At 40.8% G+C, this 14,261-nt stretch overlaps 2 protein-coding genes across 3 annotated transcripts; one reads left to right on the forward strand and one right to left on the reverse strand.

The window, feature by feature from the left end:
* The first annotated feature begins 3,141 nt into the window (after window positions 1-3,141).
* Window positions 3,142-3,774, forward strand: LOC144712038 (uncharacterized). The gene has a single exon (XM_078586213.1). The coding sequence runs from the start codon at window positions 3,142-3,144 to the stop codon at window positions 3,772-3,774; it is 633 nt and encodes a 210-aa protein (XP_078442339.1).
* A 4,788-nt stretch (window positions 3,775-8,562) lies between these two features.
* Window positions 8,563-13,974, reverse strand: LOC144711931 (uncharacterized). Of its 2 annotated transcripts, XM_078586088.1 has the most exons (15): window positions 13,786-13,974; window positions 13,167-13,594; window positions 12,976-13,069; window positions 12,227-12,413; window positions 11,899-12,148; window positions 11,162-11,371; window positions 10,987-11,073; window positions 10,768-10,902; window positions 10,565-10,678; window positions 10,127-10,374; window positions 9,984-10,058; window positions 9,668-9,899; window positions 9,206-9,304; window positions 8,893-9,078; window positions 8,563-8,784 (listed from the first exon to the last, which is right to left on the reverse strand). In XM_078586088.1, the coding sequence occupies exons 2-15, from the start codon at window positions 13,527-13,529 to the stop codon at window positions 8,683-8,685; spliced, it is 2,382 nt and encodes a 793-aa protein (XP_078442214.1). In that variant the 5' UTR covers window positions 13,530-13,594; window positions 13,786-13,974; the 3' UTR covers window positions 8,563-8,682. The 2 variants fall into 2 exon arrangements, with proteins under 2 accessions (XP_078442214.1, XP_078442215.1); XM_078586089.1 differs by lacking the exon at window positions 10,565-10,678.
* Window positions 13,975-14,261: the final 287 nt, after the last annotated feature.

The following is a 14,261-nucleotide window of genomic DNA, read 5'->3' on the forward strand; positions in this document are numbered from 1 at the left end:
TACCCATCTGGAATATGATTGCGCCTGCTATTGAGGGCAACCTTCGGGCTGAAAGAATTGCGTAGCGTCGATCGACAGGATCAGCGAATGTGAGGACACTCCACACAGCTACCCGCAATGTGGTAAATGTTCAACCACATTCTCTCAGAGGCATGAATGCATCATGTGCTTCGTGCCACTCAAAGATGTGGATACAAGAACGCAAACCTAGCTCCAGTCAGCGAAATCCAGTGTTCCACTTATGCTACTAGGATGGCGAAGTCGCATTGTCAGCATTTTCCAACCCCCCGACAGTACGACAGAGGAGGCAAAGCACTACCGCAATTTTATTCGAGCCTATAATTCAGCTTTCGGTTTCACGTCCAGCGGTGCAAATTTTGACTGTTCCCTTACCGACAACCATGCCGGTGTGTACACGTATCAAATCCAAGGCGTCGTCTATCATCAGATCTCAAATGCTCTGTTGCCCCCTGTTGGTCAAGCTCTCTGCTTTGCTCAAATCTACATCTATGACACGGACTACCTGATCGAACGACAAAGCTCAATCTTCCCTGATCTACATCGCAACATCCTTGAAAAGATCCACTACTGTCTCACTGTGGCCAATCTGTTTTTTTCTCACCGCATCCACCCAAGAATTCAAGCTACAAGTTGGCGGGCCTTCTATCTCTGACCGCCGTTATGATCAACCCACAAGCTCTGAAATTGTTGTTCTTATGCCTAGCGCTGGCAACGAAGGAGATGGAAGGCGCACCATTGTTCTTCAGAAGCGTGGTGGGGGCATGCAGTTCGTGAATCAGCTCGACGGAAATTATGATCTGCTCCACTTCATTTGCTCTTTCCGTATGGTAGTCCAGGGTGGAGCCTGCAACTAAAGGAAAGAAGCAAAGTAACGAGGAACCAATTTTATGCCTACCACTTCATGATTTGAGACTCATCAAGAGTGCTTCATATTTCTGGTCAGCTTTTTCAAGAATATGTTTTGGATGCTAACGCCAAGGTTGAAGAATCTTGCCTGTACTAGATTTTCTGCAACCAGGTAACGTTGCGTGCAAGCCTCTACTGAGGGTTGATTGATCAAGTTGCCGCCAACGATGTTGTCGTGCCTATGGGGAGGATGAACATTCTTCCGCCTTCCTTCACCGGCAGCTCACGCTACATGCAAGGATTGTACCAGGATGCCATGGCCATCGTACGAAAGATGGGAAAGCCAGATTTATTCATCACGATGACTTGCAACCCAAAACGGCTCGACATCATGGAAGCTCTACTACCTGGCCAGAAGTCACAAGATTGATTCGACCTCTGCAATCACATTTTCTAGTTGAAACTGAAGGAGCTCCTCATTTGATAATCGAAAAGGAAATATTTGACAAAGTAAAAGGTCGTGTGAACATTGTCAAGTTTCAGAAGCGTGGTCTCCCACACACACATATGCTCTGGGTACTGGATGATCTGTACAAGCCAAAGACCCTAGAAGATACCGATAACATCATGTGTGCTGAACTACCAGATCTCATCGACAAGGAATTGTTTGCCTGTGTGGCAACACATATGATTCATGACCTTGCGGTTCTGCAAACCCAAGATGCACGTGTATGAAGGATGGAAAGTGCTCCAAGTAGTTTCCCAAGGAGTTCATCTGTTCGACACAAGAAAACAATGATGGGTACCCTCTTTACCTGCGTCGCAATAATGGTTGCATCGTCGAAAAGGGTTCACATCTCATTGACAATTGCTGGGTTGTTCCGTACACCAAGTATTTGTGCAAAGTGTTCAACTGCCACATCAAAGTGGAAATCTGCTCTTCCATCCGATCGGTGATGTAACTGTACAAGTACGTCTACAAGGGCCACGATCGCATTCAAGCCAGAGGATGCTCCTATAGACTGTGTCATCGTTGGTGCATCTCAAAACCCTTCATCACGCGATTAAGCCCAACAATATCTTGATGCCCGATACGTATCTACATTAGAGTCTTTTTGGTGGATCTGCAAATTCAGCATGTAGAAAATGTACCCAATTGTGTATGCCCTCCAACGACGAGAATATGCAATTTGTGGTGTATGCAGAAGGTGAACTGGTCAGTGATGTCATGGACAGGTCGACGTGCACGCCCCTCACAGAGTGGATGCGGTACAACAGGGAGCATTTGGAAGATGAATTAGCCAAACAGACACTGTATTGTGACTTCCCGTTTTATTACACGTGGAAAAAATCCACTCGGCATGGGTCACGATGACAGCAACTGCAGTGTATTAGAAGGGTGCACTCTGTGTGCCCTCGCGACAGTACATGATACTACCTTCAATTGATGCTTCATCATGTTCAAAGAGCAATGTGTTACGAAGATTTGCACACCATTGATGATGTTTTCTACGACATGTATCAAAGAGCTCCTGAAGCGCATGGCCTACTCCACTGTGACGCAGAGTTCAACAACGATCTTGCATTGGCATCGTGTGTTGCTTCTCCCCATCAAGTTCGCAAGCTCTTTGCAATGATGCTACTCTATTGTGAAATCTCGCAACCAGACGTGCTTCTCGAAAAATACCTTTATGCAATGTCAGAGGACATCCATTTCGAGAACTGTGCCTCCTAAGTGACTAACTAGATATGGCAAAAGTGTTGAGCGCGCTCGAGTCAATCCTCTACCACAATGGATCTTTGCTCGCAGCATTCCCAGGGTTGCCCCAAGGCGTCGAACTTCAACTAACAGATACAGAATGCAGGCCAAGCCATGGAAACAACATCATGAATGCAATCCTCAGAGCTGAACACCTACAAGTCATGTTAAACGTAGAACAAAGACACCTTAACGACGCAGTATTCAAAGCCATAGAATCAATGGAACATGCTAAGGAGGCCAAGGTCTTCTTTGTTCATGGGCCTGGTGGATCTGGTAAGACGTTTCTCTACTCAGCTATTCTCGCAAAGATCAAGGCCTCTCGCCTCACCGCCATATCGGCTGCGACAAGTGGTATCACGACGTTTCTTTTGGAAGGAGGGTGACCGTTACACTCCACATTCAAGATTCCTATTCCCGTTACTCACATCTCAACGTGTGGATTCTCACCTGACTCGATGATCGCCCGCCAAATTCATTGAGCAAGTATTATAATTGTGGACGAAGCTCCAATGATGCATCACCACATTTACGAGACGTTCGATCGATCTATTCGAGATGTGATGAAGACTATTGATGCAACTTTGGAAAATGTTCCTTTCGGCTGTAAGGTTGTCATGATGGGAGGTGACTTCAGACAAATGCTTCCAATCATACAGAAAGGCTTGCGCTCAATGATCATCAGTTCATCCCTTAACCGAAGCGATGTATGGTGCCATTGCTCTATTTTTTGCCTAAGAACCAATGTGCGCATTTCACCCGTCCAACAAGCGTGGGGTGAGTTCTTACTCGCCGTCAGAGAAGGATGCGTTGGCCTTGATGTCCATCTTGCAACTGAGATTCAGCATGTCTCCTCTTTGTCTAATCTGATTGCCCATGTTTATGGTACCTTTAAAGATGGTGCAACTGAATTGTTAGCAAAGACGATTTTGACGCCTCTGAACGATGATGTGGTAAAGGTCAACATCATGGTGCTCGATGTCTTTCCAAGTGAATTGATGGAGTACTTCAGCTTCGATGCAATCCCTTCTGGCAAAGTCAATAACGAATCCCTCTACCCAACCGAGTTCCTGAACACAATTGATGATGCGACAATGCCGCTCCACAAGCTCCGACTCAAGATCGACTGCATCGTGATCCTTCTCTAAACTTGAACACATTGCAAGGTCTATGCAATAGGACTAGGCTTCAAGTGGATGGCTTTTTCTCGAAAATTCTACAAGCCACAATCGTCGACCAAGGCAATTTCTACGGTGAAGTCCATCTCCTACCACGGATTGCGCTCTACCCGTCTCAATCAAGGCTTTCGTTTTGATTCAAGCGCCTTAAGTTCCCAATTCGACTGGCCTTCGCGATGACGATTAACAAATCCCAAGGTCAGACTCTTGACACGGTGGGGTTATATCTACCAAACCCACTCTTCACTCACGGCCAACTCTACATCGCTCTCTCAAGGACGCAGATCGGTCCATCAGGAATCGTGTTCTGCGATAGCGGCGTGAACCCCTTGCCTGTGACTAACATTGTTTACACATGTTTTCCATTTGGAGATGTTGAGTAGAAGGCTGTAGAAGACGAGCTTCCACGTTCTCAGGTACAACCTCAAACTCACTCTCCACCTTCTCATCACCATAATCTTCCAAAACTAAGATCCTTCTTAATTTCAGCTTCTAGGAAGGTGTTCCCTCATCAGCGCTTCACTAAATTGATCATCATCATCTTCTTCTTCATGGAAGAAGATCCTATTTGTGAAAGAGGGCCAGGCCGAGGAGTTCTTCACCGTGACAAGCTGGCACATGGATGGAATCCTTTTGATCATGTGGTTGAGAGACAACATCAGAATGAATCTTCACCATCTGAGCTTTAACGTTGTCACAATGCAGCACCATGGGCTTCTTGGGCAACAAGTCAAGCAACTTCTCCCTTACATTTCCCCCCTCCTCCTCTCTCTCTATATATAAAATCTCATATTTCCCTACCAGAGCGCATCTCAGCTATCTTATTTCTTCAAACTAAGAGCCTCTACTTCGTTCGCTGCCATCTGTCGTCCTGCGGGGCCAGAGGAGACGATAGGTAGTGAAACTGCGTTGCCGTCAAGACATTGTCTGCATCTCGATATTTACGCCTGCCAATCTCTGATACACCCTCAATCTCTCTATCTCTCTTCTCATTGCAAAAATTCCCAAAAACTAACATCCCTTTTATTTCAGCTTCTAGGAAGCCATTCTAACATCTGCGCTGCACTGAACTAATCATCATCATCATCGTCATCATCATCGTCGTCATGGCAGAAGATCCATCCTGTGAAAGAGGGCCAGGAAAATGAGTTGTTCATCGTGGTGAGCCAACTAATGGTGGAATCCTCCTGGTTGTGTGGCTGAGAGGAAGCCTACAGAATTATCTCTGCTATTTAAGCTTCTCCACCAATTTCCTTTTCCCCCTCATCCTCTCTCTCTCTCTATATATATATCTCGGTCTTTCCCTATCAGGGCACCATCTCCATTACATTCTTCCTTCATAAAAAGAGCTTCTGCTTCATCCACTACTATTTGTCGTCCAGCGAAGCCACCGGAGATGAGCGACGGTGCAACCGTGTCACTAACAAAACAGACATGCATCTTGATATTTAAGTACCAAGATCTTCTCTTGGCCTACCTTCCTCCCCTGCAGCTAAGGAAACCCCTCGACCACGATTGAGAAACATTTGCTAAATGAAGATGTGGAACGTAATATTATACTGTACTTTATTTCGAATTACTTTTCTTACCATAGCAACCGGATAATTATGTTGAAAGATCTGAATTACAGAATTTCGTTGGCGGCGGCGGAGGCGAGAAGCTTCGATGCAAAGAAGGAATGGTCAAATTGTCGCATAGGGACCAGGTGAGGTCTGCTCAGCCACTTGTCGTCTATGCTGCCCCGGCATGTAATCCAAACAAAAGAGCCTTCGTTTATTTTTCTTCTCTGTCATTTGTCTACGAGCTTCAGATCTGTGTGGTTCGTCTGAGAGGCTAAAGATGGGATTTTTTTATCTCCAAGAATGAGTGCGGCCCTGATTTCTATCTCTTCTCTCTCCACCCCAAGCGAGCATTGTGAGCAGGCCCCACTAGTTATCCTCAATCGTAGTTGGTCACTTTTCGACGAATTGAATGGAGATTCATGGCATCTCAAAAAATCAAAGGTTAAAAATAATATAAAATTCATATCAAATTAAATAAAGACCCAAAAAATAAAAATCAATATGTTTGCGAACTTGATTTCAGAAAATAAGATATCTGCGAACTTGATTTCAGAAAATAAGATATCTGCGAACTTGATTTCAGAAAAATCCCCCAAAATACGTAAAAATGAAGAAAATTCAGAGTATCATTCTAAAATAAATTTAATCAGTTCAAGCTTTATATCATGCATATATAATTAATTTAATGAAAATAAACATGTAAATATGGTTAGATTAAGCTACTAAAAATGTATGTTATAAATGATACCATTTTACGTCATTAGTTTAGTGGATTTGATGACTGGTAATTATATGAAGAAAATGTGAGCATACAGCAATATCTAATGAATCTATCACAATCTTTTTTGTCATTGCATCCCTTTAGATGATTGCCTGATCACCTTGGTGAGCATTATCAGCCTTCTGGATAACCATTATCAGCCTCACCACTGGAATGATTCTCACATACTTGAGATATATCACACGGTAATCATTTGTATCCCTAAACATATAATAATTAATATACATACAACTTATACCCATGATTAAATACTGAATGATGTGACATTATGTGTAAGAAAAATGACAGTTTATAATCAATCTTTCAGATGAGGTTTATCGTATTTTTTGTAAAATTATTTTTCTAGTCAAATCCTTATTAGCCTTATCAAAAAAATAATTAGGATAAATATACCAAATTGAGAATTAGTTTATGGAAATTATTACAAATTGATAAAAAAGCCAATCACTTTTTTTTAGTCAACTCTTAGGTGGAAAAAATAATGTGTCAGATGTCTATTTGAAATGGGCTTCTACATTTGTAAAATTCTTAATTAGATCCGAAGGCCTGGTTGGTCCTAAGCTGTCTTTGGAGACTTATGTGGAAGGCTAGGGCTGATACGTCCTTGAACCTCGTCAAACATCTTGTACAACACTAAGGCGGAGGGTAAATTAGACTTTATACCTTATATGAAATTTAGTTCATACTATTAGTTTAATATTGAACCACTCGATTTCAAAGTTAACAGAACCACGATGTGGTAATTTCAGATTTATTAGTTTTGTAGACATTAACAGCTTTTAGCTTCAAATTTAGTAGCTAATGAATATCATTTGTAAAATTTTCAGATAAAAAGAGGATAAAACCTTAAAATTTATTGATCATTCACTTAATAAAAGATGATAAGAATATTCATGTTACCTCAATATTTGAGCCAGAAACAAAAAACAAGTAAGAATCAAATTCAGAACAAGATTCAAATACGTAAAGTTCTAAAATCACAAAAAATAAATTATAAACGAGTAGATTTTCTCCCATCCAAAACAAATGAAATACATATATTGTAAATCAAACAGAAAAGCTACAGAGATGAAAGTTTATGTATGTATGAAATGTGCCCTCTATAGTGTGAGAAGTTTCTTGATTGTGGGAAAACCCATCACAGATGAATATCTTCACCAAGAAACAAATTCAGTAATCTGCCGGACTGTTTTATGGAATTTTGATTTTCTTAATCATGCAACAGAATGTGCATTAGAGAAAGAATCAAACAAGCCGGATTTTAAGAGTCATAAAGAGTTTCTATTATTTGCATTTGGGATATCTTGTCCTATAGTTACCACGTTCATGCTGGAGGCTTTTTAACATTCCCTTTATGCTAAAGGGATAATTTCCGTATAAGTATATAAATGCCTTTTCTATTTTATAAAAATTTTAAAACTAAGTTCAATTTATAAATCATTCAATAATATAGTCCATCATATATTTTAGAAATAATTACTTTTAAAATACATGTAGCATCAAAACGAGTAGGCAAGAAGATTTAGTAGGAAGGGATAATTTTTCAAAACGAGTAGGCAGGAGGGAAGAAGCAAGAGACAGTGGATAGATCAAATGGTACTCACGGTTTTCCATAATGAGATGATTGTTTGATTTTTTCTTTCATTTTCTGCTATGTAACTAATCTACAGCTCTATAAAACACAGTCATCAATTTTATGTTAACAAATTACTCGGAGATTCTTTTTTAATTTTATCTGGCATAAAATTGTAATTTTCCGTTTTAATTCTAGGTTACAATACAATAATGTTATTTTTTTTTTTATTGATGTTTCATATTCACAAGAGATGATTGTTCGATTTTTCTTTCACTTTCTGTTAAATAACTACTCTACGGTTCTATAAACAGAGTTACTAATTTTATGGTAACAAATGACTCTGAGGTTCTTTTTATAATTTTATCAGGTGTATAATTGTAATTATCATTTTAATTCTAGTCTAACTTATTAGAATACAACTATTTTATCTTTTACTTTTTTCCATTGTGGGACTTTTTTCTGATGTACTATCTCACCCTTTCTCTCTCTTGGTATAAAATTTTGAAGTCCTTTGTGCTGGAGCTTGAGGAATCCAATAAGATGGAAAAAGACATCAGACTGACAGATTACCTTGTGGCAATCATTTCCTCTTAGTGGGCGTTGGTTTCGGCTGTGATTGAGCTCCTGTCCTCAATTGCCATCTCGTAGATTTTTTTGATACCTTTATTATTCCAACACAAATATCTAATTCAGTTCCCTAGGAGGATGTTATATGTTTTAATTTTTGTTCAATTGACTATTTAACTTGGCTCATTCCTTCTTTAAAAGACTATGATTTTAGACTGGCCAAAGCAATGAGTTGATCCTGGCTTTGTCTGTGTACACTGCTTCAAAGAATCTGGACAATAATTTTTTCTTTCTCTCTCTAGAAACAAGTAGAGATTTCATGGCAGAACCAACGAAAAATCTATTGCCAACAATGAGCGAATAAAACAAATGAACAGAGCTCAATTTGGGCATCAAGGAGCCTGGTGGATGCATTTTTTTGGCAATCCAAATGTGTGTTTGGCCGTTTGCGCGGTTAGACGCCATGGATCATTGTGCAGCTTATAATGGAGCACCTGAAGAACAACAGATCAGATCAATTTTCAGGGATTTTTGGAAAAGATGACCAGATTTCTATTCTTTAAATTTTTCTTGGTGGTCTTCTCAATATTTTCCCTTTTTACCTGAAATAGGGTGGCCAGAACATCATCTCCTCTGAGCTCTGAGACCTCGGCCCCCCAATCCTCCACATTGCCGAACAGCATCTTCTGGCGCTCTGCCTCAAGCATCATTGAATCTCGGTGGAAAAACCTCCCCCAAACAGCTCTCACGTTCGTCATCATCGTCTCAATTGTGCTCTCATTGAATCCCTGAGCAAATTTTTTCATAAATACTAGTGATTGAATTATATTAAGCTTTATGTTTGTGACTACATGATAACGCGAAGAATCTACAACTAGAAAACAATTGAAACAACGTCCAGGAAGGGGGATTTACCCGGAGTATGGAGATCAAGTTGGGGATATCGTCTTCTTTGATCCGCACGACGAAGCTCTCGTAGTTGAGGAAGTTTTCATATGGAAGAAAGATGCCGTCCTATGTATGGGGATGAACAATGAGGGAGATACGGAGGGAAATATTCTTACCCAAATTTAGAAATTGTTCTTGGATACTATTTTAACCTGGGCAGCTATAGAAGAAGTGAACAGATTTCCACAAAAACGAATTATCAATCTCCAACAGGACCCAATATCTCAAATGGACATGTTTCTATACGCAGTGAGAATTGGCTATGTAACCGCCTCAGGAACTTTGCTAATTCGAGCATACATTTTTTAATCTAAGAGAATTAGAACCACCCATTTCTGCCCACGTGAAACCCATGGAAAACCTCACCCATAACAAGCCATTAACATAACTTGGACAAACTAATCAATGAAATTCTGGGAAAAGAAATACCTGGATCACCACAGGGATACAACCATTGAGAATACTATCTTCCATGCGCCCACTCCAACCGTCGCCGGGTAAAACCCCACAGAATACTGATCTGGACAAATCCTCAAAGTAGTCAGGGCTTTGTCTTGGGGACACAATAACATCAGGGGCATGCTGCCTTCCCAGTTTCCCATCCCTGTTGGGAGTCGAGCCAAACTCTTCTGCCACCTTTTCCCTAATTCCCATGCTGTATCTGTATGAGAAAAAATTTGAATATTTTACTGTGTTCCAGGCTTTGGTTTTAAAAAAGGAAATATTTATTAGGATTTTTCCATACTTAGGCTCGGGTCGGTCATATGCGGGTCCTAGCTTCCCATTGAAATAGAAAAGGGTCTTCCGCTCCTTGAGAGGCCTGATAAAGGGTAAACAAGGATAGAATATATTTAGAGAAAATGGAAAAACGAAATGATTTCAATGCACCTGGCCCAAAGCTTCTTCCGCAAAACCCTTGCATCGGGTAGTTTCCATGCTGGAATGACGAGATCCTTGGTCGGATCAAAACATGGATGGTCTCCCCTCTCTTCAACAGGGATAGAATCCCAAACATCTTGCAACGAAGCAGTAGTTGAATGCTTGTGTTTTGTGTTTGTGTTTCCCCAGTGAACTAACATCATGCTATTCCAGATTTCTTTGGGCGCACAGCAAGCACCCTCATCAAAAAAGAACGTCTGCATTTATTTAAGGAAAAAACATTTGAAATTTGGGAATAAATTTGGTCATTCAACTAACACTAACTGGCTATTTTAATAACAATCTAATCCCTGAACAACATTCATATCTGAGGTTCTCATTTCTACGATAGACTTGCAAGTTTGATGGTTTTATGGACATATATTTCCTGACATGTCAATGTCTCACCCAAATGTGGTCTCTTCCAGAGGAACGGTTCCAGTAGGGGTAATGTTCAATAATATGATCGTACACTCTCTTATACCATTGCAAGGCTAAGTAGGTCCTGTAGTGCAGCTTGTCCTGCCTTACACTCAGAGCATAGAAAAATTATACCAATCAATTTATGCCAAAATATAAATTCAATAAAAGATAATGAGGAAGGTTCATACGTCCACCGCCAAATGAGGCGCATGATTAGCACGAGTAATCAGGCAGGCATCCATAACTGGAACATAGAAATAATCAGCCTCTTCGGCATTCATTGTCCTGTGAGGGCTGGCCAAGATGCTTTCGTGTAGAGAAATCTTCAACAAAGAATAATAATAAAAAATGAAAATTTATGTTTTGGCCTTCCTAATCAGCAAGGGAAGTGCTGGGCTTATTCTCACTTCTGCAGCATACAGTAGGTCGGTCCACATTGTTCTGTTCTTATCAGAGTAGAATCTGTTTACGCATTGGAATTTATAAAGCCGCCCCTGAAAGTTTTCTCAGGTCAGAAATACATTAAAACTAAAAAGATTAATGGTCTGGAACACACAAATGCAACGTATTTCCGAGTCCGACCTCAATAAGATGGCTATTGAACTCAGGCGGTAAATCATACACATAAATGAGGGGTCTTCTCTTGCTGACGATCACTTCAATACTCTCATGTTTGTGGTTTTCAGGAGTGCTCCCAGGAACGGCTGCAGGCTTAAGCCATCTAGGCCATTCACTTATTGCAGTTTGCGTGGATGGGATGCTGCAATCTATGCCATACCAACCCCGTTCGCACTGAAAGAAATTACCCAGATGAAGTAATGCAATTAAAGAAGTTTTAGAAGCGCTTTTTCAAAAAGTGCGTGTAATTTTTAAAGTGCCTTAGGAGCTTTCTGCCTTTGTAAGGGAACTCCTCTGACATGAGAAAGAAGGGAGACTTTGTAAATTATTTGGAAGGAAAAGTATAAAAGCTACCCTAGGGAGGGGGAATTCTCAGTCATCACACAGCTAGTTCACCAGTTGTCTTACTCTAAGGCTGAGACCCTCATTCACACCTCGTGAAATAAAAAAATGAACTAAACCTGGAGGGCGATTGCTCATCCTAACAGGCAGGCTCGAGGAAATATTTTGTGCGTTTTTTCAGATTCAGTGGAGATGTGGCCCAAGAATCTTCTTTCTGGGTTGATCCAAAGAAGAGAGACCGCACAAAAAAGTTGGCCGATCTGACTGACATATTATCAAATGTGGACGATACAGATCATTACCTAGAGAAAGAAAAAAAATAGCAAATGAGAAAAGGATATTGAAGATAGCAACCACACCTGACAGAAGCCTCCCCGACAGTGACCATGTCCTGAGCATTGGTTTATGCAGCTGCATACGGTTGGAATTTCACAGTACTCACCCCAAAGGCAGTCATATTTACAGTTACATAGCATCTTACGTTTAGCCTTAGATGCAAAGGCTTGCTCGGGGACAATGTTACACCATCCAGGTTCGCTATTATTTGTGCCAAAGACATTCAGATCCCTTCTCTTCAAATTTGCAATCTGTTCTCCACGAGGCCCAGATCTAAAACACTAATATTCTATTAAATTTTTGAAAAAGAGGAAGGAACAGAGTAAAGCCTCGAATCTCTTTGCAACTTACTCAATTGCAAATCCACATGCCTCATTCAAAGGACGATTAGGATATGCTGTTCCTTCTCCGCAGAAGCACATCGCTCGAGTTTTGTCACAAAAGCCAGGACACATTGAAACGGTCCAACCTCCATATGGCCATTCTTTTGATGTTGGGAGATTGCACTCAAACTCCACCTTTTGGGAGCATCCATCCCCTGTTTGTAAGATTCTTACAATAAAATTTTTCGAACAAAAGTTCCTTGAGGGTATCTACATTTTAAATATTGAAAGAGGATAAAATTCACTTATCAAACATTGCAAATGTACTCCGCAGAAGAGTATGGAAAGCCACACCACGACCATCAAATTGATTTACCAAATCATTGAAAACGACACAGGTGCTGGCTATCAAGAAAAGACGCTAGTGAATTGATTTTGGAAAACATTTTATGAAAAAATAATGATTAAAGATTTATATAACACCTTTTTATCCCTCACATGGAGATCTCTTCCAAGATCATAACCGACTGCCTAGACGCGCCTTCATAAAATGTAGAGCAGAACTATCATTTCATGATTTTAGATTAAAGAGATTATTCTCGAACCATCCCCATTAGTAAATAAAGTTCACAATTTCAGCTGTGTTTGGCACCCTGGAATCAACTATCGTCAAGTCATGGAAGCCTTATATTTTAAAATGCATAAATTTCATAAAATTCTCTGATGATCTGAGTCAATAAATTCTTCTAAACTCTTCGACAAACAGAAGCATGTCACCTGCAAACCCATGAAAGCAACGACATTCTCCCAGATCCTGATTACAGATGCCCCGTCCACCACAATCGTCCTTACATGCCTTGGATCGTACAACCTAAAATCAAGAGGAGAAAATAGGCATTAGCTTACAGAATCTGTAAAGCATTAGAGATGAGGGTCCATTTCATCTGAGAAGAGAAACGAAATTGAACCTCCAGAATATCAACAGACTGGTTTATTGAATCACAGCCTGAAAGCCATTGCCCAATCTCAGCCTTCCATGGAGCATCTCGATAGAAGACAGATTTGAGACTGTCAGCAGGGAATTGCGCATCAAGGCCAATCTCCCACTGAGGACCACTGACAGTATGTTGCGAGGAATTCTCTCCAGAAGAACGAGTTAAGGGTGAAATTTCAAGCCCATGACTCGAATTTCGCGCATTGGAAGCGTTGAAGAAGAGAAATGAAGAGGGGTAATGCGGAGATAAGTACAGATGGGCCGCAACAATAAGAACAGCAAACGAGACGAGAGCGGCAATTGGGGTGCAGAGCCGTTTCCCCATAAACAAATTCATTGCATAAACGCAGAAGGAATTCCAAATCGCAGAGAAGATTCAGTCTTCCCAGTACCCAGAAACCCCTGTCATTCCATAAACAAAATAAGACTTCATCACCAGGACCCTTTACTCTAAACAGTTCAAATTTCAAGCCCACAATCTCCCGAGATTGACATATCTCCTCATTTCTCCAAAAAAAACATCTTTTAAACGTTCGGAAATTGCAGAAAACAGAAGCGGACGAACAATGAAAGAAAAAAAATTGCAAAATCACCGGATAAAGGAGACCGAAATGGAGCGTTCTTCCGCCAGCCCGAAATTCAGATAATTGATGAATTCGCCTTGGAAATGGCACTGAAAAGGGTCAACGGGGATTAATAAGAGATCAAACAATGCGATTGACATCGCCTGTTCTTGCAGGCCCCTCTGATCTGCTCCTAACATTGACCTCTCTCCTGCCATCGGCATCAACCAAGTTTGAAGTTCGTATAGTTCAATTTCATAAACAAGACCATCTTGCTCGAATCCCCCAAATTTTATTCTACTTGTTTGCATACCCATATCTAAACAAAATTACACTTAAGGCTCATGGACGGTTACAAACGGAACGGAACGGGACGGGATTCGACCCTCAAATCCCGGTCTTTTAGAAGGGTATACGGAACGAATGGCCATCTTTCCGTCCATAAATCTCTCTGGTTAGGGCTTTTATGTAATATATTGAAAATCTGGGTAGGAATTGAGCTTCCT

Source organism: Wolffia australiana, chromosome 14, assembly GCF_029677425.1.
Source record: "Wolffia australiana isolate 7733 chromosome 14, ASM2967742v1".
NCBI classification, from domain to species: domain Eukaryota; kingdom Viridiplantae; phylum Streptophyta; class Magnoliopsida; order Alismatales; family Araceae; genus Wolffia; species Wolffia australiana.